Consider the following 22869-nt stretch of genomic DNA (forward strand, 5'->3'; position numbering starts at 1 on the left):
AAAATTATAATGGCATGGTTCCAATTTACCTAATTTTTATTTCTACGTCAACAAAGAGACAAAGCACAAAACAATTGTAAACGGAAGCTAGGGCGCAAGATCTGAAAAATGACTATAGCAAAGGTTTACTATGTTCGTTGGTCTCACAAATGACAAACACAAAAAAAACGTTGCGTCAGCTCATACGTCTGCCGTGGCCACAGCTCTCCAGATCCGTTGAACATTAGCATGTGCTACTTTATTACGCAGAGAAACTAATCCACATCAACACACCATCACTCGCACAAAACACACTAATAAATGAATTCACACAATCCTAAGCATCATATTTTATCAATCCGTTTAAAAACCATTGAAAACGTAACAGCGATACACATAGATTCTCAACAAGATGAACACACAGGTGCCACTCTTTTTCCCCATTGTGAGCCAACAGCTATAACGGTTTACTACATGGGACACCATTTCTTTCCCAATCATTCGTGCTTGGTCACAGTCACCCGATGATTTTGTCCGGTCTCCGCGTCCGGGCCCACCTGACAGTCGTGCCCGACCCTCGGATCAGATCGGACGGCCCAGATCGATCTGCCCCGCCATTTTCATAAACGCCACCGCCCGCACGAATCGGAAGACTCCAGAGGGGCGGTCCATCCACGTGAGGAGGACACTGTTGCAAATTTCCAAATCCAAACCCTCGTCGGCGTCGTCACCGTGGCGGCGACGGCGGCGGCGGCGGCGATGGTGCCCGCCGGGGGCGGGGGAGGGGAGCTGGAGAGGAGGGTGATGGCGGCGCTGAAGGCGTCGGAGGCGCGTGGGGACCAGCCGCTGGTGTGGGCGGTGGAGGTGGCCCGCGTCGTCGCCGGGGAGGGGGCGGGGCTCCCCAGCGCGGACCTCGCCGGGATCCTCGTCTCCAACCTCTGCTTCGCGCACAACTCCCCCTCGCTGTGGAAGCTCGTCGGCCACGCCGTGGCCTCCCGCCTCCTCTGCCCGCTCCACGTCCTCGCGCTCCTCACCCCGAGGTCGGCGGGGGTCCCCTTTTCCCAGTTCGTTCGTGGCGCGGATTCGGTGATCTTCCCAAGCATTTTGTGAGTGACTCCTTGGCGATGGTGGGTTCTTGCAGGGTGCTGCCGCAGCGGCGGGCGCAGCCTGAGGCGTACCGGCTCTACCTGGAGTTGCTGAGAAGTAACGTCACATCCTCCTTTCTCTCCATGGAGGCCGGGCCTAATCGAGACAAGTAAGAGTTCTGCTTTGGAATGTGACATCGGAAAGTGTGCGGTCATGAACTTTCTCAAGGGCACAGCACAATCAGTAGCTATGATTGAATTTTGAACTGGCTCGAAATCACGAAATCTCATGATTTTTGATCGGTTTTCAACAAAATTGTAAACCCTGCACCGCCAAATTCAAAGTAGGGGTATACTGCAATTGCCTGTACTTCTTTAGTATGAACAACAGAGCAGAACGTACTAGTCGCTTGTATCCTGCTGGATGTTGCTAAAATGGAATTGCTGTTTTTTTTTCCTCAGGATAACAAAGTCCATCGATGATGCTTTGCAACTGTCAAAGATTTATGGATTTTCTGGAATCGACAATGGACAAGTCATCATTTTCTTTATGATGTTTGTAATCACCAAACTGATCGATTGCACACTTGAAGACTGTGGCTTTCCATCCGGGCTGACAGAGGAGCAGGGGAGCATTTACGCTATTGAAGGGCCACAGGATATGGACTTAGATGTCAAAGGGGTTTCAACTGAGAAGCAAAACGAGCACCGTGCACAACTACGCCGGAAGAACACTGTTATGGCTTTAGATGTGTTGATTATGATGGTTGCTGATAGGAAGATCCAATCATTTCTGCGCTTGATATTCCTGAACATGTAAGTCATGCTCAGTTAGAGGAAATTGCTATCCAAATATCCAATTCTAAGTTTTTTTTATTGATTCATATCATCGCAAATTTCCTAAGAACCTTTAAAGAATACACCTTTTCTCCTGACATACTTTGTGCGTGACGCACATTACAAATGCCTGCTAATGAGACAGTTTTTCTAGGTTAGGCCTGAAAAGTTCAGTGTGTTAAGCCAGAGGTTGAGCTTGGTTGAAGCTCACAAAATGGAATTGGAGACACTATTGACTGCTAATCATAAAATTGATGATCTGTTGATGAATATGCGGAGGGTTAGCAATACAGCCTATCAACCAAACAACAAAAGGCTTTTGGGTGTTCTTGGTAACATGAAATATGGTGGCTCCATGCTGGGCCAGTTTACTGGAGCTGGGAGAGCTGCATGCTGGGTTATATTTGACATATATGTTGAGAATGCAATTGATGGAAAACATCTAAGCGCCATATCTGCTATTGAGGTTCTGAAAGGTGTGCATACACAATCCGATTAATTGACATAAATTTTGCCTTTGTTTTTCTGTATTCATTCTTTAAAATGGCTGCAATACATTGAACTATCTGTGTGCCGTGAGTTCATCTTAAATGTTGGCTAGCAATGTCGATGAACATGGTTTTTGTAACCAACACCGCCTTACTGTCAATTCTTTATGAGATAACATGTTTTTATTGACTAATATCATGTTGCTCTTAATCAGAAATGACCAAGACACTCCAAGCAATTAATGAGGCGAGTTGGCAGGAAACCTTTAAAGCTCTTTGGATTTCTGCCCTTCGCCTTGTACAGCGGGTAAATAGACCTTTTCTGTATTGGCTATTATTGTTGAATACACACACACACACACACTTCTATTGTGTCTCACATGTAAATGTTCTAAATAGGCTAGAGAACCTCTCGAAGGACCAATTCCTCATCTAGATTCAAGACTATGCATGCTATTAGCTCTTATTCCATTATCAATTGGTGCAATTCTTAAAGAAGAAACTGATGTCCATGGAGCTCAAGGAAGCAAAAGTCTTCCAAAAACATCAGGACTTGTATCATCACTCCAGGATTTGATCCAGTATTCAGGACTTCTAGTACCTCCTTCATCAGTGGTAAATGCAGCCAATGCTGCAGCCTCAAAAGCAGCAGCATTTAAGGCCAACTATAAGTCTGGAGGTGGCAACCCTGGCATGATGGGCCAAAATGACTCTTCGACAAAAACTGGTACACTTCTGATACTCAATTGAGATTTGATCTTATCCATAATATTCTCCGTGTCTATATATACTTCACATTTTTCTTCGTTGACACGAGTATCCATGCCTTTGTGTTAGTGGTGATAGTAGAGATTTTTTTTTTTAAATAACAATCTTTCTTTGTTCACAAATACTCGCATCTTTCTTTCTTTCACATCTTTTATAGATTGGCACTACCACTTTTCCTTTTTGTTCTATATGCAAATATATTTATTTTTGTATGTAAAGTTGTTTAGGCCTTTTGTTCTTACCATCTATCCCTTTTCAGTTGGGAATATGCTACATCTTATAGTTGAAGCCTGTATTTCAAGGAATTTGATTGATACATCTTCTTACTTATGGCCCAGCTATGTTGTATCATCTGGGCATTTGAAAGATGCGACATTACCCCAAGAATCCCCCTGGTTAAACTTTATGCAAGGAGCACCACTTTCAGGTCCACTTATTGATGCTCTGATTGCTACTCCTGCTTCAAGGTATGCAGTTATACTAGCAGCGAGTAACTTAGTATAGAAAATTATAAATTTTATGGGCTGGTTTGCTGCACTGCAATTTTTAAGAAAGAATACTACCTATTGCACAACGAGTTATACCCCTGGCTAAGCAAACTCTCTGAATTCTTCAGGTCAAGTGTGTTGGATGCAAAAAAAAAAAAAAAGAAAAGAAAATCCAATGTGTGCTGAACTTTCCAGGTTTACATGTCAGGAAATTATATATTTTTATGACAAAAATGGAAATTTAATTCAATCGAAGCCATTCACCATTAGGAGTTTGGCCTTGAATGGTTACACTTACATCATTGATGCTACTATGTTCCTCATCTGAACCGAAGAACTACATTAGTTCCTTACATCTCTCTGTATGATATGGTGGATATCCATATTATTAGAGCATTTTCCAGTGCATGCACTGCCCTGTAATGTCCGATTGGAAACTATCCTGGAGATGGAGTAGTTCAATCGTAGCCATCAATACTTCTCTCTGGGAGACGACACTCTGAGAGTTGGGGGGAACATATCCCCAAACCTTTCCTAAGATCCATCTACATTGATCTTTACTATCTCCTTGCTCTATGACCTCAATATCCTTACGGTCACTTATTTGGCAACCTTTTGGTTTTCACATGTTAGAGCCTGCTTGAAAACCAGCAAATGAATAGTAGCCAAGTGAACTACTTATCCTGCAGCTAGGAACTTTTTCCTATTACCACTTTGCTGCGTGTAGACAACCAATGCCACAAGCAAGATGATAACTTAAATGTGTAACGCTTCTGCCATTTTCCAAACAACGTAAACATTAAGATTTACTCTGAAACAATTGGAGCTTGAATTTTAGAAAAGACACTAGGACTAGCACTTCACGTTTAGGAACTCCATTTTTAAGCTGATTCTTCTCGATTCAATGATTCTTTTTATTTCCCAATTCATGCTCATTTTTTTGGTCTATTGACTGGCATTGTCATGTTCCTGCCTTAATTTGAAATTCTGTTTCAGCACCACAGAATTGGATAGGTTATATCACATAGCATTAAATGGTTCAGAGGAGGAAAAATCAGCTGCTGCAAAAATTCTTTGTGGTGCATCATTTGTTTGTGGTTGGAATATCCAGGTACCTTTATTTTAGATTAATTATATTGTGTAAAGAAGTTTGGAAATTGTTTATATTGCCATTTCAACTTTTATGTTCATATGGTTAAAAAAATCTCACCTTATTGATACAATTTAACTGAAATACAATTCAATCGCATTTGATGTGTCTACTACTGCCATGGCCATGTCCACATGCAAATTCGTCTTTCCTATTCTTTCCTAGATGATGTATGCCTTATCTTACTGCACGCTTACAAGTGGTCATGCCCCTGATTTGACCTTGTGCTTATGAGCAAGCCAAAAAGGTTCATTCGCACTTGCATACTTTTTAACCTAAAATGATGATTATTTAAATTTTACTTGTCGTCTCAGGAATATGTGGTCCGCATGGTGGTCAAGCTATTATCACCTCCATTGCCCTCAAATTCCTCAACACAGGGCAGCATGAGCCACTACCTTGCTCAGATGTCTACATTAAATGCACTCTTGCTTGGTATTTCTTATGGTGATGCTATCCACATTATTTCTTTGTATGGAATGGTGAGCAATACATCATGTACTATCACCTGCACAATTTATTCTCAAAATATCAAACTGGTGAATGTTTTGCATAGTTTTTTTATTCATTATAGTTCCTTTATTTTAATCTTCTGAAAGGGGAAAAAAATATCCTCCTGATTTGTTCTTCACTTCTCCTCAAAGTAAAAATTATGGAACTGCCTACAAATCAATGCAGCTGCTGTAAGGCCACAGGCAAATTATTAAACATGGGAGCTGATCTTGTGTAGTCTTATATATCCTCAATTTCAAATCTTCTACAGTTTGCCTCTCATTGCTAACATTTTATCTTCTTATTCTTTTGTAATTGTTGTTGCAGTAAGCTGTAATGTCTATCATTTGTTGTTGCTAACAGTTAATGACTGCCATAGCTTACCGTGTCGTTTGGTCCCCATATCTTTTTTTTTTTGTGAGAGCCATTGTACATGATATACTGAAACCATATATTAATATTTTACTTATGACTAGCATAATGGTATACACACATTCATTACATGATACATGATTATTTTCATGTCTATATCATATTAGCTATTATGCTAACTCCATGTCTGCACCTATATGTATTTATACCATTTATTATTTGTAAAATACAGGTTCCAGATGTTGCTGCAGCTTTAATGCCAATCTGTGAAGTTTTTGGGTCTATACCACCTCCATCTAACCACAAGCCTGCCATTGTTGGTGAAATATCAGTTTATTCGGTCTTCTCTTGTGCATTTCTTTGTCTTCTTCGACTGTGGAAATTTTATAAACCCCCTCAAGAATACTGTCTAGCTGGACGTGGAGGCTCAGTTAGATTGGAGCTTACTCTGGACTACTTGCTGTTAATGCGCAATAACCATATTGACTTTGCAAATTCATCTGCCAGTAGTAGAAACTCTAGCAACAACATAGGTCCATTAAATGAGGTTCCTGCTCAACCACTTTATATTGATTCTTTCCCCAAGTTAAGGGCTTGGTATTTTCAGAATCAAGCTTGCATAGCTTCAACCCTTTCTGGTCTTTGCAACAAAAATCCTGTTCATCAAGTTGCAAACAAGATTTTGAGTATGATTTGCAGAAAAATGAACAAACCTGTTGTATCATCTGGCAATCTTTCATCCACTTCTAGCAGTAGTGTCAGTGGTTCCTCTGTAAGTACACCAGATGATTACCAAAGGCCAACAGTTCCTGCATGGGAATTTTTAGAAGCTGTTCCTTTTGTTCTTGAAGCTGTTCTTACAGCATGTGCTCATGGACGGTTTTCCAGCCGAGACTTGACTACAAGTGAGGAAACTCCATTTCTTTCATGTCACCGTATTGATTTGATCCCCAAGTCTTAATCTTATTTATGTGCTGCAGGTTTGAGAGATCTTGTGGACTTCTTGCCAGCTTCTATTGCAGCAATTGTTAGCTACTTCTTAGCAGAAATTACACGAGGAATCTGGAAAATGGTCCCGATGAATGGAACTGAATGGCCTAGTCCTGGTGCTTCTCTTCATTCCATCGAAGCAGAAATAAAGGAAATTCTCGCATCTGCTGGCATTCAGATTCCCAGCTGCTATCCACGTATTACCTGCATCCTATTCTTGTGCATCAATTTAGTTGCATTGCTTCACACCTAATTACTGATAAATTTCAGCTCCATCATTATATGATCTTTTAAGTTCATTCCATTTAATATCACTTCATGAATATAGTTTCTTTATTTCATTTTGCAGGTGGTGTACCACCAATGCTTCCTTTACCAATGGCTGCGCTGGTCAGCTTAACAATTACATTTAAGCTTGATAAGAGTTCAGAGTATATCCATGCGATCAGTGGCCAGGCACTAGAGAACTGCGCAGGGGGCAGTTCCTGGCCAAGTATGCCCATCATAGCAGCCTTATGGACACAGAAAGTCAGAAGATGGCATGACTTTATCATCCTCTCTTGTCTGCGTTCTCCATTCGGCAGAGATAAAGATGCAGTTGCACAGCTCATCCAAAGTTGCTTCTCATCCTTTCTACGGTCCTCGTGCAGTGGGTCTGACTTTACTGCAAACCGTGGAGTTGGTGCCTTAATGGGAGATGCAATCACCGGCCAAGGTCTTCAGCTTCCCATGGCTCCTGGTTTCATTTACCTGAGAACTTGTCGAACATTCCATGACACCTACTTTGTGAGTGAGGTAATCCTGAAGCAAGTCATTGAGTGGGCTGACAAACTTGCAAATGGATTCTCTTCCAGTGGCCCTCCACAGTTAAAATCAGGACGCACGCCACTATCCAGCGCTGCATGTATGGCGCATCAAGTTGCGATGCTTGGTGGGGGACTCCTGTGTGTTGCAGGTGGACCTCTTCTGGTCCAGGTATTGTATGAGGAGACCTTGCCTACGCTGCTGCTATCAGCTCGAGAAGAGAGTATGAAAGACCCTGGACCAGTTTCAAGCACACTCCAAGGTTACGCCATGGCCAACATGCTCTTCTTCTGTGGTAGTCTGCTCTGGGGAGCGGAAAGAACTTCTCCTGTCATGAAATTGTCTTTCCTGTCAAGAAGGCCACGAGTGGTGGGAAACCATATGGATTTCATGGCGGGTGTATTGGATGGGCACATTCTTCTGGGTTGTGACCATGGCACCTGGAAGGCATATGTATCGCGCTTTGTGTTCCTGGTGGTGAAGTTTGTCCCGTCATGGTTGCGGGACATTAAACTGGACACGCTAAAGAAGATAGCGTCTGGGCTTCGGAGTTGGAATGAGCACGATCTTGCATTGGCTCTACTTGAGCGAGGAGGACCTCAGGCAATCTCCACTGTAGTCGACACCTTGTTGTGATCTTTGCCTCTTGACATTTCCCACCCATTATCTGACATAGGAGTTTTTGTAATCACATTTGAGGCCAGGACTTGTGTAGAGATGTCTTCTGGTTCAGGATTTCTCAGTCGAGCTATCTAAAATTTCTGAATTCTGTCAGCGGAGAGATGCTAGCTAATCTTGTTTGCTGGGTGCATTGCTAACGTTGCTATTTTCAGGGTAGCATTGTGAACCCAAAATCATACAGAGGCCTTGCTCGACAACGTATCCAGTTAGAACTTTCTGATCTGTCTATGTACATTTCTGTAGGTAGTATATTTGTGTGGTCTGTAAAACTGCAGTGGTAGCTGTATCTCAACATATGCTTATTTTCGACAAAATTTAAACCAAGGTAGCATCAGTACAAATCAAACAACTAAGATTTTAACAATAATTGCCAAAACATAAATTGATACGGCCGGCTTTGCCGAAGCCTAATGTGCCAACGGTGGGCCTGTTAGTAATGTTGAATCCGAAGTTCAAAGTTATATGATATCCTTGAACCGTAATATCAGTAATGTTGAATCCTACTTTCTCAAAATCAGGTTAAATAAAAGACATGTGGGGCCCAATCATCGTATATTGTTTTATTTAACCTGGTTTTGAAAGATGGGGGTTTCACTTCAACTATTGCGGTTCAAGGATTTAATTCGAACTCAATGATAACTAGGGACCCCAAGTAAACTTAATCCTAATCTCGACCACACGAAAAAGAATACAAGGCCTAATGGGCTAAAACTGGGCCTCACAGGCTTTTTATTATTAAGGAATAATCGCGACCATGCGGAAAAAAAAAGGAAACGAAAGAAATGGCGGGAAGTCCAATAAAAAGACCCGCCGCAACGCACCCCGTTCCGTTCTACCCGGCCAAAAACACCAAAACACCACCCATTTCGCCACCACCTCCCGATCGCTCCGTTCCGTCCTCCCATTCCCCTTCCACTCCACCCCAGCCGCCTCGCCTCGCCTTCTTCTTCCCGAAGCCGCTCAATCGAACTCCCCTCGCCGAAGCCGACGCGGGGGCGCGACCGCGCGCGCGAGCCCCATACCACGTACGATGGAGGCAGCTCTGAAGGCAAGTGCTCGTTGCCCTAATGGCGTTCCCATTCCCTAATAAACCCTAGCCCCGCGATCCCGCGGGCTAAAACCCTATCTGGATGCTTGAACTGGGGCGTTTCTGCTTTTTTTTTTTCAGACGTATTTCGGCTTCTCGGGGTTCCGTTCGTACCAGCGGGAGATCATACAGAAGGTCCTGGAAGGCCGGGATTGCTTGGTCGTCATGGCCACCGGCAGCGGCAAGTCGATCTGGTGAGTTAGTTCCCTGTGGGGAAAATTTTGCTGTGGCTGTTCCCTTCCTTCGTGCGGTGCCACTGTTTGCTAGCTATCGTGGATATTTCTATGGATGTGCAAGTTAGATCGTTCCAGTGATGAAATCTAAATTGGAATGCTGCATTTGGTTGATATATGGGTTGTTGTATCGCCGTGTAATGTTCATATTTGCGTTTGTGTAATTTGTTGATTGGGCAGGTAAAACATTCTTTCAGAATTGGGTTTGTCTTATTTCTAGTGTGCATTTATGCTATCTTAGAAAAATAAAACATAATGATTTTGATAGTAATATAGAGCCTATGAGCTATATTAAGTAGTTAAGTTCATCTTCATTGGGTATACACATACATAAATCATCTAATTCTTCTTCCAGGAAATCATTGGATTAGTTATTGATTGCTAATTGATTTCTTTTTATTGCAGTTATCAAATCCCACCACTTGTTACAAAGAAGACAGCTGTTGTTGTCAGCCCTCTTCTGTCATTGATGCAAGACCAGGTATGGTTCAAATACTCATTGCAGATCATTATTGCTTTGATCTTTGTTGATTGTTTTTACAAGAAAACATAATCGTGGGTCTTATCTACTTCAAATAGGTCATGAGCTTAAAGCAGCATGGCGTGAAGTCTGAATACCTTGGCAGCACCCAAACAGACATCTCTGTTAGCGGTCAGGCTGAAAAAGGCGCATTCGATGTTCTGTACATGACACCAGAGAAAGCTGTCTCACTTCCTTCAAGGTAAAAGGCAGACTCTAGTAGTCTTTTGATAAACTCTAGTCACATCCACTTTGTGATTATGCGTGGTTAGTCTAAAAGGAATAGTTGATTATGTATTTGCTTGTCTGGAAATGGGAGGCATGCACATTCAATTTCATGGACACAACAAATCACTCATGGGTTTGATAACATAGCATTCGGTCTATTGATTTGACATTCTAAATCTTCTTCCCAGGTTTTGGAGTAACTTGCAGGCTGCCGGAATCTGCTTGTTGGCTGTCGATGAAGCACACTGCATATCAGAATGGGGCCACGATTTCAGGTTATTCATACTGCCTACCAATTTGTGCTCCCACCCTTAAAACTCACACCATCCAGTTTAATAAATAGCTGACCTTTTCTTGATTGCAATTCTCTTTCTTGTTTGCAGAACGGAGTACAAACAGTTGCATATGTTGCGTGACCTTCTTGTGGGTGTTCCCTTTGTCGCTTTAACTGCAACAGCCACACAAAGGTATAGATGTTGCACTATTAGTTGTTTCCCTGCTTGGTAAAATTTTCGCCCATTGATAATATCATATTATTATGTTTCTTCTCTATTTAAAGTAAGAATAGTGAGAGTGTATAGCTGTATGTTTTTTAGAGGGGTATAGTTATATCTCTATTGGCACAATACTCCACATATCATAGAAGCTGGAAATGGCTTGGAAAACTTGTAACTTACCTCCATTATTGTGTTCATATGTAAACTGACAGCATGTCTGAAACTGTGAATCAAGTGATAGAGTGGGGGCTGCGCGGTAGCTGGTGACTTTGGGAGAAATGTCATTTTCCATTTCACATTGGCACTAAATTTTGGTCTTGATGCGTGTAAAATATATTGTAGACAGAAATGCAGGGATTTGATTATACTCCCTTCTGTTCATGAAACCATGCTGTTTTGGACACTGACAAGTTCCCCAAAACGTAACTTTGACCACTAATTTCTATTGTAATAAAATATATTGATGCTCATTCTTTACAAAATAGACATGTTCACTTGTTATAGCCTCGTAGGTTGCGTTACCTTTGTTTACAGTGGCTAATTCTTTTTTTCCCTTCCAATCACCAAATATATAGTTCCATATAATTTTTTTTTTGACCAGTGCCATATAATTTTGTAGGGTACGTGGAGACATTGCCACTTCCTTGACCCTGCGCAATCCTCACATTGTGGTAGGATCATTTGATCGTCCTAACCTTTTCTATGGCGTGAAATCATGCAACCGGTCTATGGCCTTTATCAATGAACTTGTGAAGGATGTCTCAAAGAACTGTACTGTGGGTGGCTCAACAATAATATACTGTACTACCATCCGAGAGACTGAACAGGTTTACAGCTTATGGTATCATGCATTTACGTATGTTTGAACTTTCGTAATAGGTGCACATGTGATGACTTGTAAGCCGTTTTCTTTCAGGTGCATGAGGCATTGGTTGCTGCTGGAATCAAGTCCAGCATTTACCATGGTAGAATGGGAAATAAAGCTAGAGAGGAATCACATAGGTATATCATCTACTTTAATTTCTTTGTGTACATTTCATTATGCTTTCCACTTTACTCCCTTTTTGTTTGCATAAAGAATGATTTGCATAATTGTTTTGTTGGCTACGGTTTGCATAACTGTATTAAATTTTATTGATCGTGCCACAATTTTCATGAGGAAAAACGAACATCTATGAATATTGCAGTGCTATAATTTGATCTTTAATGTTTGTAGAAATATTGGCATTCTGTTACGTATGCACTAGATCATGAAGTTATTAGACTAGAAAGATATTTAGACAGATGAAATGAGTAGTTAATACCTTTCAATTTATAATATGCACGCTGCCTTTGCAATATTGGTCTGGTACAATAGGGGCTCATCATAATTTATGCTTCTCCTTTACAGATCGTTTGTTAGAGATGAAGTACTTGTGATGGTGGCTACCATTGCTTTTGGAATGGGAATCGACAAGCCAGATGTTAGATGTGTAATACATTATGGATGTCCAAAGAGCCTGGAATCCTACTACCAGGAAAGTGGGCGTTGTGGAAGAGATGGACTGCCTTCAGTCTGCTGGCTATATTACCAAAGAAGTGATTTTATGAAATCTGATTTCTATTGTGCTGAAGCTAAAAGTGTATGTGAATATTATGTGCATCATATCTCTGTTCATGCCAAAGTGATATATCTTACATATTTGCAGCCTAGTTCTTTCAGTTGCTTACTATTTTAGTGTCATATTTTTTTGGTCACTGATAGCAAACTCATCGAAAAGCCATCATGGAGTCCTTCATGGCAGCACAAAAATATTGCCTGCTTGCTACATGTCACAGAAAATTCTTGCTGCAGTACTTTGGCGAAGACCGCACCACTGACTGTGGTAAGTATATATGTTACATTTAAGAGTCAGTTTGAACTCATCTAGTAATGTTTTCCATTTAAAAAGAGTAAGATATATTCGAGTCTTATTTCAACTGCTAGTGGCTCATTGGTTTTTGACATATCTCTTGATTTGCAGGTAATTGTGAAAATTGCACAAGGACAAAAAACGAGAGGGATTTGTCAAAAGAATCCTTCTTGTTGCTGTCCTGCATTAAGTCCTGTGGTGGACGGTGGGGCCTTAATTTGCCTATTGATGTTCTCCGTGGATCACGTGTATGGTTTCTATCCTGATGTTTGTGATTTTTGCCAGCTTGTGACATAAATTGGCCATTAGCACTTGATTGGATAAGATCACCTGTGTGCTGATAATGTTTTTGGGAACAAAGATCAATGTGAATAGAATATTTCAAGGAATGTATATTTAGGTCTTATATTTTCTGCACTATCCTGGTGATCGTTCAAGCTTTTCATAATCACAAATTAGTTCATTATAAGATAATAAGATATAACTGATACAACTAATAATTTTTGAAAAAAATACCTTAGCCTTGAGCAGTAGTAACAATTTTGTAAAGGATTATGTTTCATGGTAAGTATTTTCTCATTTTGTAGGTCAAGAAAATCGTTGAAAACAATTTTGATAAACTTCCATTGCATGGGCGGGGAAAAGACTATCCACCAAACTGGTGGAAAGCTCTTGGCGGCCTGCTTTTAGCACATGGTACCATCGTATGCCTCTCTCTACATATTTTTAGTCATTTTCTTGTGCAAGCTAAGATACATGTTCTGTATGCTGACTTGAAGTTTTGTACATATGTACAGTGTCGTTTTCTTGGAGAAAATAAATGGTTGCATTTTTTTAAAATAATAGTATCAATAAACATTGTGATGCTGCAGTTCATTCTTTTAGTAAAAGTAGTGTTTTTCATGACCTTAGGTCCTCGATCGTATGGCACGGATGCAAACAGCATATTTTGTACAGAGTAGGCACCATAATAGCTCATTTCATCTGACCCTTTTTTTGGGATACCCTTCTTCTCGTATACCTTCATTCCTAGAGACCTTTTTTTTAGAGCTCAAGATCTGTATTTTTCTACCATGTTTATTTCTTAAATTGTCTCTTAGCACTGAAATTCAGATTTCGGAGTATCGTTTTGTCAATGCTGTACTGTTAATTAATGGCTACAATGAGTGAATTTATTCATCAGGTGTCACAACAATTTGTCCTGTCTTTCATTGTCACTTTGATTTGTTATTTCTTTTTATTCTGTGTGCAGATTATTTAAAGGAGACTGTCCATGATACATTTAGATCCATCAGGTGCTGTGCTGACTATTTTCTTTTTCACTGCATAAGATAATATTCTACTTGTTCTATTTTGCTAGCTCATTTCCAATTTATTGACTCCAGTTAACCCAAGCATGAATGCTCAAACAGCCACAACTCACTGATTCCTTGTGTCTATGTTCAGTGTTAGTCCTAATGGGTACAAGCTTCTATCCACTGCTGATAAAGGGGATGGAGCATCGCTGTTTTTACAGCTGACTGCAGAGATGATTGAGCTAGAGGGGCATGGTGGTTCACAGTGTAAAGAAGAGGGCTTAAATCCTTTGGGCCCATCAGAATCTGAAAAAATTTCTGAGGTAAGTTTCTCAGAGGAATTATTTGTAAAATTCATTATTTTAGAGTTCTTTAGTCTCATTTTGGATCTCTTTCAGGATGAATTGAAAATCTACCAAGTACTCTTGAATGTCAGGATGCAACTTGCACAAGATATTGGAACGGCGCCGTGAGTTAAATACTTAAATGTTGACAACAATAGGTTTAGGTTTCTAGGCTCTTTACTTATTGGAGCAACACTGAATTGAATCTCTTTAATCCATCATTTCAGGTACGCTATATGTGGTGATCAGACACTAAGAAACTTTGCGAAGTTCAGGCCTAGCACCATAGCTAGGTTGGCTAATATTGATGGTGTTAACCAGGTATCACTTCAGAAAATAATAGTAGCTAACACACTTTTATGCCATAACACAGAGCACTAAACTTTTTTGCGGTGCACCCTACTGGAAAATACGACGGATGTGATCATATTTTGTCTTAATACTCATAATGTCCGACCTTTGGTTTTCAGCACTTCATCTCGCATTACGGCAGTATTTTCATCCAAAATATCACACAATTGGCAAAAGAATTGAATCTTCCTGTGGATGATTTATCGGCTGTAGAAAGTATACCTGCTGCTCCAAAACCTACACAAAATAATCTCCCAAGGAGTTTGGGTGGCGCGAAATTTTGTTCATGGGAATTGTGGCAGAAAATGAAGTTTTCGTTCCAGAAAGTTGCGGTGAGTTGCCCTTGTTTTTGTTTGCTATAGATCCATTTGGTAAGTTCACTGCTTAACATCCTGGTTTATTCTAGCATTACCGCAGAGCAGTACCAATAAAAGAGAAAACAGTCATTTCCTACATACTTGATGCTGCTCGAGATGGATGTGAGATGGACTGGAGTAGGTTTTGTGAGGAGGTAGGACTTACACATGAGATAGCCTCACAGATCCGTCTTGCCATTACAAAGCTTGGATCACATGAAAAGTTGAAGCCAATCAAAGATGAACTTCCAGAAAATGTAACCCTTCCTCCATGCATGATTAGACTACTGTTGTTAATATCTAATAGATCTGTTGCATCAACAAACAACTGCTTCTTATGCACTGCCAAGTTAGATATTAGTTCATCCAAAGCGTTCCCAAGGCCTAATTTACCTGGCAAAATGCAACATGATACTTGCAGGTAACTTATGAGATGATCCAGACATTCTTGGCAATTGAGGGACTTGGATTGTCGGATCAAGTTTTTGGTACTGTTCCTACTGATGGGATCCAGTCCAAGACATCAGAGGCACCAAAGACCACCTCCAATGGAAGTGAAGTTGGCGCAGATGTTTGTGATGCAAGCCCTTTGACAAAGAGAGGCCAAACTGATGGGTCATTGATTTGTGGTGATGAGCCAGCAAGTAAACTACAAAAGATAGACGGGCAAGGTGTAAATTCTACTGCCGCAACCGGTGCCACAGAGGATGCAATACTAGAACTGGTTGAAGGACGCAATGGGGTAAGACATCTTTTTTTTCTGAATTTTCTTCGATTGGAATTCATGTTGTTCCTCGTTGATGATCTTAGTTGTTGCAGGTTTCGTTGGAGGATGTTGTCAAGCACTTCAATGGGTCGAAAAGAGAATGTGTCGTCGAGATGTTGGACAATCTGGAAGGCAATTTTCTGGTGTACAAGAAGAATGGCTGCTACATGATTATGTGAAATTAAAGATCTGAAGGAATGTTACCAGTTGGTTGTCAATGCTAGTAACCCATATCTAGGAACATATACGGTCTCAAATGATGTATATATAAAATTTAGTGGTAATGAGTGTAGGCTTCTTTCCCTCTTTATCCGTATGAAAAATTCACCTGTTCATCACTAACAACTGATCTTTAGTTCATTCAGTTTTTTCTGCTTGTTCAGAGTTTAGAAACTAGTGCCGTTTGGCCTTGAAGGATCATCATATCCAGTGACCCTGATTCGTTGTAGAAGAATCAGAGTCTGCTCCTAGCCTCAAATATGATCAAGTTTTTTTCTTTTTTGTTTCTAGTTGGTTTTCAGTGAAGACTAGTGTCAGACACAGCCTGGCTGCGATGGAGCATGGACTTCCCGGTGCGATACGTTCAGTTTTGGGCGGAATATGGATAGCTATCAATGGCAGCGATCCTAATTTCGGCCCAGCTAGGATCGCTACCAATACAGGCCACCCATCCTCGAACGGGCGGCCCACGATGCCTCCGGCCCAGCAGCGAGCACACGGTTGGCAATGGCAACTTGGCATGATCACGTGACAGCTGGACCCCACGTCACGCCCACACACACGCTGGCCCTCTCAACGGCTTGGCTTTCTCTCTCTCTTTTTCTTTTTCTTTCTTTCTTTCTTCCCCATCTTTCTCCACTCCCCTTTCGCACTCGCACTCGCACTCGCACTACACCCACCCACCCATCGATCCATCCATCCATCGATCAGTTGTGAATTGTGAGTTGTTGTTGTTCAGTTCAAATCCAAGCGGAGTGTGGCCGAGCACCGCAACCGCTTCGATTCCCCCAAGCATTCGGTTCGCCATGAGCAGTGTCAGTAGTGGGGCGAGGTGGCGATGAAGGCGACGCTGCTGCCGCCGCCGCCGCCGGCGAAGAGGCGGAGGGGGCCACGCGTGGCCGTGCTGGCGCTCTTCCTCTGCTCGCTGCTCGTTCCCCTCGCCTTCCTCTTCGACCGCTCTCAATCCGGTTCGTAACCCTCTCGCCTTTCTGGAACCATTTTAGTGGGGAGGGTTTTGGGGGAGGGGAATGCAGTGCCCCCTCGTGCTCGGATCAGTGCCGCTTCCGCTGGATCTGGGCATCGACTTGTTGTTCGATTGCTCTGTGGTTCTGTAATTTCGAACTGCCGCCGGATAATTTTGTTTGATTTGGTTTGTCTGTGACTGTGAATGTGATGCAGGGTACGTCACGACGGATGAGCGGCGCCGACAGGTACCCGCAACTGTTAACCCCCCCATTCTCCTTCTCCTGCACCTACTTCTGATTTCGATGTGTTACAAGGCTGCGTCGCGCGCTAAATTATTGCATTTCGCGTTGGCTTTTAGGAGGTTGTTTTGCCTGAGTTCCATCACGTGGAGAAGGCGGATGGTGACGGTACTGTCAATGGACTGAATCAGGTTCGCATTTGCAAATCCTGTTCGATGATGGTGACTGCTTTGTAAATGTTGTTTGCTTCTGAAACCTCAATTGGTGCCAATGCATCGTAAGGTGCTCGCATTATCTACTCCTATGATGTAATAAATGAGTGGCCAGGACGACTGATACTTGTCTAATCCTTGCTACCTGCAACTTAGAGGTGAATTTTAAGTCTAGCGTGTTAGCTTTCCGAGGACAACACTGTATCCTTGTTGGTTATTGCCTCTCAAGGGAAATACTTAAACATTTTTTTCATGAATTATGAAAAAATAGTTTGCAAAAATGTATGAAAAATTAGAATTAGTATTTGTAGCAGTTGGTGAATTGCCAATGTTGTGTGGTTGCATCTGCAACACTAACACATTCTTTTTCCCCCCTTCAGGATGCACCAAAGAAGACGCCCAAAGTTAACAGCGGAGGGCTGCAGAAGCATAAGCAAACTGATCGACACACCTCCCGTATTAGCACTAAACCAAAAGGTACTCTTCAGTTCATTTTCTGCAGCTAAGGTTTTTAGATGTGACTAAAATGTTGCCAATGCTAGCATGTCATTCATGAATTATAGATTTATAGGCTATACGAAGTAATCTGGTAAACTTAACAGGAAATCTAGCATTTCGGGTTACACAAAGAACAGTGATAGTAACATGAAGATTATATATTTATATATGGACATAATTTCAACTGCATGGTCCTTCATCCTAAATATTATATGTGAACTCAAGTTTTCTTCAGTCCCACGCTCTTGCTTCTCACCATTTCCCAATACTTTACTTTACATACTAGATGCAAATGTTGTTTAGAAACAATGTTGTCATTGTGATACTAACAATATGTTCACTGCTGCTCTTTGTTTAAGAAGTCTATATGCTGTATTCCAGTTATTCCTGATTGGTCTTTTATTCTGTATGATATTTATAGTATTCTTTTTCATATCTATACACAGTTCTTCCCTCACCAAAAGTTGACCCATCAGAGGCTGTGAAGGAGTCAACTCAAGGCACAAGAGTATGCTTTCTAGCATTCGAATTTGTACTTTATTTTGCTACTTTTGTGACACGTTCAGTCATTAAAATGGAATTCTAAGGTCCTGCAGTAACAGTAGTAGTAAGTATTATGATGCTAGAAGTTATCAAATGCTATATTTTCAGGTCAAACACATATTTGTAGATAGTATGCAATAACGCCAAAAAATACCTTTCCTTTTAGTCGTACTGATGTAATAACATGCCATTATTCTAATAATATGATGCTGAAAAATACTGTGTCCCTGTATGTTTGAAGGACAATATTTTAGGACAATGCTGAAAATATACTGTGTCCCAGTATCTTTCAAGGACAAAATTTTAGGACAATGCTAAATATACTGCATCCTAGTATCTCTCGAGGATAGCTTCATTCTCATAGAGCGCTCTATTTTTCTTCCTGAGAATTTTTTTTTCAACAAGAGGTACTAACGAGCATGCATTGCTTTCAGGAGGTTAGCAAAGTTAGAAAGAGACTAGACAAAGGCACAAACACAGATGAAGTGGAAAATGAGAAGGCTTGTCAACTTGAATTTGGTAGCTACTGTCTCTGGTCCAGAGAACACAAAGTAGTCATGAAGGACTCCATTGTGAAAAGGCTAAAAGACCAACTATTTGTGGCACGCTCATATTATCCAAGCATTGCGAAGCTTGAAGGACAGGAGGAACTTACTGTGCTAATGAAGCAAAACATACAAGACCATGAGAGGGTTCTTAGTGTATCGACTGTTGATGCTGATCTACCGTCCTTGTAAGAATTAAAATTCTGGTGCTTACTCTTCTGGTCTTTCACAGTTCATTTCATTGTCATCTTAAAGTTGCAGTTATATGTTACTGAAACTGGATCTGGATATCTTGCAAATTACAATGCCATTTAAACTCTTTATCTCTTAAGGGGAAATAGTTTTTTTTTTTGAGAAAAATGTGCATTCATCTGAAAATAGTATAGAATCAACCGATGAATAATTTTCCCATCATCAATATATAAGTCTACTTTCATAATTTTAATGATATTTATCAATTGATTTCAGTATCAACAAGAAGATGGAGCAGATGGAGCAAACAATAGCTAGAGCAAAATCTTGCACTGTAGATTGTCGCAATGTTGACAGGAAACTTCGTCAGATACTTGACATGACTGAGGATGAAGCTCACTTTCATATGAAGCAGAGTGCATTCCTCTACAACCTTGGTGCTCAGACGTTGCCTAAGAGTCATCACTGTCTATCTATGAGGTTGACATTAGAGTATTTCACATCCTCTTCACTGGGTTCAAATGATTCTTCTGCTCACAAATTTAGTGCTGCACATGGTAGGCACTATGTCATACTATCTAAGAACATCCTTGCTGCTTCGGTTGTTATCAACTCAACAGTGAACAGTTCAAAGGTATGTGGATGGTTTTATTCTTTACAGTGTTTAGTTTTTGCATTATATTCGAGGTGGGTGTTGCTTATATTCATGTTTGTCTTTTCGCAGGACCCAAAAAAAATCATTTTTCATATCTTAACTGATGCTCAAAATTTCTATGCCATGAAATACTGGTTTGACAAAAAGTCATACAGAGAGGCAGCTGTCCATGTCGTGAACTATGAGGATATTATCAAGGAGAAGTTAACAAAGTTTAATGTGCGGCACCTGTATCTGTCCGAGGAGTTCCGTGTTCTTGTTAGGAGTACTGAGCAACCTGCTGGGAAGACAAGAATGGAATACCTATCATTATTTAGTCACTCACATTTCTTCATTCCAGAAATATTTAAGGATCTAAATAAGGTGGTTGTGTTGGATGATGATGTGGTTGTTCAACGTGATCTTTCTTTCTTGTGGTCTCTTGATATGGGGGACAAGGTAAATGGTGCTATCGAATTTTGTGGTTTAAGACTGGGTCAAGTGAGAAATCTCTTGGGTAGTACAACAGTTGATACCAAGTCATGTGCATGGATGTCTGGAATAAATGTTATAAATTTGGATAAATGGAGGAAGCACAAAGTTACAGAGAACTACCTGCTGCTTCTGAAAAAGGTTGGTATAGTTCTGGTCTATTTATTTTCTTGCGATAGCATATGATAAGAAAAGGGCACAACAAAGGGTGATCTGGAAAGATAATGTAGTGCTACTTGTGTTTTTCCAGTCTCAGTCTGAAAATTATTTGTCCCACTGTTTTTTATGCACCTCATGGTTACTATTATATTGCACGTATTAATCTGACTCTGTTGTGTTGCAGTTCTTGACGAAGGATGAGACATCTCTGCGAGCAGCAGCCTTTCCTCTAAGTTTGTTATCTTTCCAACACCTCATTTATCCCCTTGATGAGAGGTTGATTCTATCTGGACTTGGATATGATTATGCAATTGATGAAGACGTTGCACGGAGTTCTGCAGCATTGCACTACAATGGCAATATGAAACCTTGGCTTGAATTAGGTATACCAAGCTACAGGAGATACTGGAAGAGGTTCCTAACTCGAGACGATAAATTCATGGATGAGTGCAACATAATTCCCTGACAAACTGACACAATTGAACCTGGGAATCAGACCAACCGATAGCCGTGTGCATCAACGAGTCTCACCCTTATGTGGCGTACTGACTGGATGCTATAGCTCCCAAAAGCTTTTATTGTGCACTACGACTACAAATACAGCTGTGGAACAGGAGAAGGGTTGCTATCGTTGGTCATAAATGTCGGCAGAAGAGTGGACAAAGCATGTTCTATTCATTAATTGACAGGATTGATTAACTATTTTTTTTGCGATGGGATTAGTCTCAAATATGGGGACTACATGCTTTGCAGGTATTGATGATATGAATGAGTCTTCAAGTAAAGGTGGGTGTCAGCCTCATTGTCCAGATACTCGTTCTCTTGGAAGAAGGCACTGTCCAGATTATTAGATAGGGTATTCAACGAGCTTCGGGCTCATGGCTGTGTTTCACGCCCCATCGATTCATGACGGTTTTTCCCTTCCTCTTCTGCCAATAAGGGTAAATATATGTAATCCTGATAGTCATTGTTTTTTGGTTCTTAGTTGTTGTACATGGATTATTTATCGAATTCTTCACACGGAAAGTCTGCTATTGGAAGCTTTCGACAGCTCTGTGATTAACCTCTACTGTACATTTCGACTTGTTCTTCCTCACTTGGTGATTCATTCATTATAATTGAAATTTGGATATGAATATTATAAATTGTACTCCGTCCGTCCTAAAATATAAGAGATTTTAGATGGATGAGACATATCTTAATACTACGAATATGAATAGACTTTGTCCAGATTTTTAGTATTAGGATATTTCACATATATTTAAAATCTCTTATATTTTGGGACAGTGAGAGTATTATCATGGGGGAGAAATGCAGCTACAATCATTGAACTTAAGCTTGAGATTGATTTTCCATAAGGTCTACGTATCTGAGATATCAAGACTTTCATGTCCTCTTTATATTTTTGGTCTTAAACATTTCAGAACAAAGTATGATCTAGATGTAATCTGAGCTTCCAGCCTCGTTCGTTCTTACTCTCCTCCAACATGTTCAATATTGTGAAAATAGGAGAGTGGTTTTAATTGTGAAAAAACGGTTCGCCACTTCTCTTAGCGATCCGGTTATCTGCTTCATATGGGCCGCTTAGCACCAAAGATAGTAAGCCCGAACATTAAATGGACCGTAATCCGTATGTAGCATGCAACTGGCAAGTATGTTGGGCTTTTAGTTGGTCTGGGCCGTACACTAGTCCGACGCGTACTCCGAAGCCAAGCCTGTGTTGGTTTGGTTTGTGGGCTAAACAGGTCTTACCAAATTTTGTCAATGCTAAATTTTAGCAAGTTTTTGTATGACTAATTTTGGTAAGGTAAAGTTGTGTTTGGATTGAATCCAAAATAGCCTAAGTTCACTATTGAAATAGCCTATTTTCAAACCAAATAGACATTAAACACTATTTAAATTGTTAAATATTGACAAGCCTAATTAAAGTCTCAAACCAAACCGGCCCTTATTTTTCTCGCCTCGAGTACTCGCCCACGGCCGCCGGCCGACGCCGCTTCAGACAGTGCACAAGACCCCTCTCACTCTTTTCAACTCGCATTTTAAAATGTAAAAAAAAAACTCGCATTTTGAGAAGCCGGTGATCCCCGCCGTGAGACGCGGGCGGTCACCCAGGTATGCTGCTGTGTAGTTCCGGAATAGAGGCAAGGGTGTCAAGCGGGAACTGTTTTAATAGCTCGAGTAGACGTTCATCCATTTATTGCATGTTATCTAAATGAGTTATTAGAATCCATCACCGTGTCAAGCTCCAAAACCTTGCATTCTATTTTTTTTTTTTAGAGAAGGGTATTTTTTACCCGGCCTCTATATTCAATCGGATATATGCAGCTTTTTTTAATAGGAACTTAGCCTATCGAATAGGAAACTAGCCCTCAAATAACCCAATCTGAAATTCGCTCCTATGAAGATTTGAACTCAGGACCTTAGAGTGCTATTCAGATCACTGCAACCACTAGGCTACATGAAC

General features: G+C 40.9%; 3 protein-coding genes across 4 annotated transcripts; all 3 read left to right on the forward strand.

Moving 5' to 3' along the window:
- Positions 1–646: 646 nt before the first annotated feature.
- On the forward strand, positions 647–8227 carry LOC127779209 (mediator of RNA polymerase II transcription subunit 33A-like). Its single transcript, XM_052305944.1, has 12 exons — positions 647–1019; positions 1121–1234; positions 1527–1880; positions 2061–2377; positions 2605–2696; positions 2789–3116; positions 3417–3624; positions 4642–4756; positions 5110–5277; positions 5892–6564; positions 6640–6846; positions 6999–8227. The coding sequence occupies exons 1-12, from the start codon at positions 739–741 to the stop codon at positions 8087–8089; spliced, it is 3948 nt and encodes a 1315-aa protein (XP_052161904.1). The 5' UTR covers positions 647–738; the 3' UTR covers positions 8090–8227.
- Positions 8228–8983: 756 nt separating this feature from the next.
- Positions 8984–16172, forward strand: LOC127778460 (uncharacterized). Its single transcript, XM_052305065.1, has 20 exons — positions 8984–9182; positions 9303–9415; positions 9860–9935; positions 10034–10176; positions 10391–10477; positions 10586–10669; positions 11319–11526; positions 11616–11701; positions 12090–12321; positions 12444–12564; positions 12703–12839; positions 13179–13287; positions 13844–13886; positions 14038–14209; positions 14285–14355; positions 14458–14551; positions 14701–14913; positions 14988–15194; positions 15359–15679; positions 15757–16172. The coding sequence occupies exons 1-20, from the start codon at positions 9165–9167 to the stop codon at positions 15880–15882; spliced, it is 2661 nt and encodes an 886-aa protein (XP_052161025.1). The 5' UTR covers positions 8984–9164; the 3' UTR covers positions 15883–16172.
- Positions 16173–16544: 372 nt separating this feature from the next.
- Positions 16545–21486, forward strand: LOC127780232 (probable galacturonosyltransferase 7). 2 transcript variants are annotated; one of them, XM_052307163.1, is made up of 10 exons: positions 16545–16890; positions 17102–17133; positions 17247–17318; positions 17720–17816; positions 18284–18345; positions 18815–19113; positions 19394–19597; positions 19679–19751; positions 19842–20384; positions 20587–21486. In XM_052307163.1, exons 1-10 carry the CDS (start codon positions 16761–16763, stop codon positions 20866–20868), a joined length of 1794 nt encoding a protein of 597 aa, XP_052163123.1. In that variant the 5' UTR covers positions 16545–16760; the 3' UTR covers positions 20869–21486. The 2 variants fall into 2 exon arrangements, with proteins under 2 accessions (XP_052163123.1, XP_052163122.1); XM_052307162.1 differs by having other exon boundaries at positions 19394–19751.
- Positions 21487–22869: the final 1383 nt, after the last annotated feature.

Source organism: Oryza glaberrima, chromosome 7 (genome assembly GCF_000147395.1).
Source record: "Oryza glaberrima chromosome 7, OglaRS2, whole genome shotgun sequence".
Taxonomy (NCBI): Eukaryota; Viridiplantae; Streptophyta; class Magnoliopsida; order Poales; family Poaceae; genus Oryza; species Oryza glaberrima.

Bases quoted from the DNA above. Each gene is read 5' to 3' on its own strand.
- LOC127779209 (XM_052305944.1), top strand. From the start codon at position 739: ATGGTGCCCGCCGGGGGCGGGGGAGGGGAGCTGGAGAGGAGGGTGATG. The intron at 1,881-2,060 runs GTAAGTCATGCT...TTTCTAGGTTAG, and splicing joins CGCTTGATATTCCTGAACAT to GCCTGAAAAGTTCAGTGTGT. The intron at 2,697-2,788 runs GTAAATAGACCT...TGTTCTAAATAG, and splicing joins CCCTTCGCCTTGTACAGCGG to GCTAGAGAACCTCTCGAAGG.
- LOC127780232 (XM_052307162.1), top strand. From the start codon at position 16,761: ATGAAGGCGACGCTGCTGCCGCCGCCGCCGCCGGCGAAGAGGCGGAGG. The intron at 17,319-17,719 runs GTTCGCATTTGC...TCCCCCCTTCAG, and splicing joins CTGTCAATGGACTGAATCAG to GATGCACCAAAGAAGACGCC. The intron at 18,346-18,814 runs GTATGCTTTCTA...CATTGCTTTCAG, and splicing joins AGTCAACTCAAGGCACAAGA to GAGGTTAGCAAAGTTAGAAA.
- LOC127778460 (XM_052305065.1), top strand. The intron at 9,416-9,859 runs GTGAGTTAGTTC...TTTTTATTGCAG, and splicing joins GGCAGCGGCAAGTCGATCTG to TTATCAAATCCCACCACTTG. The intron at 12,322-12,443 runs GTATGTGAATAT...GGTCACTGATAG, and splicing joins ATTGTGCTGAAGCTAAAAGT to CAAACTCATCGAAAAGCCAT.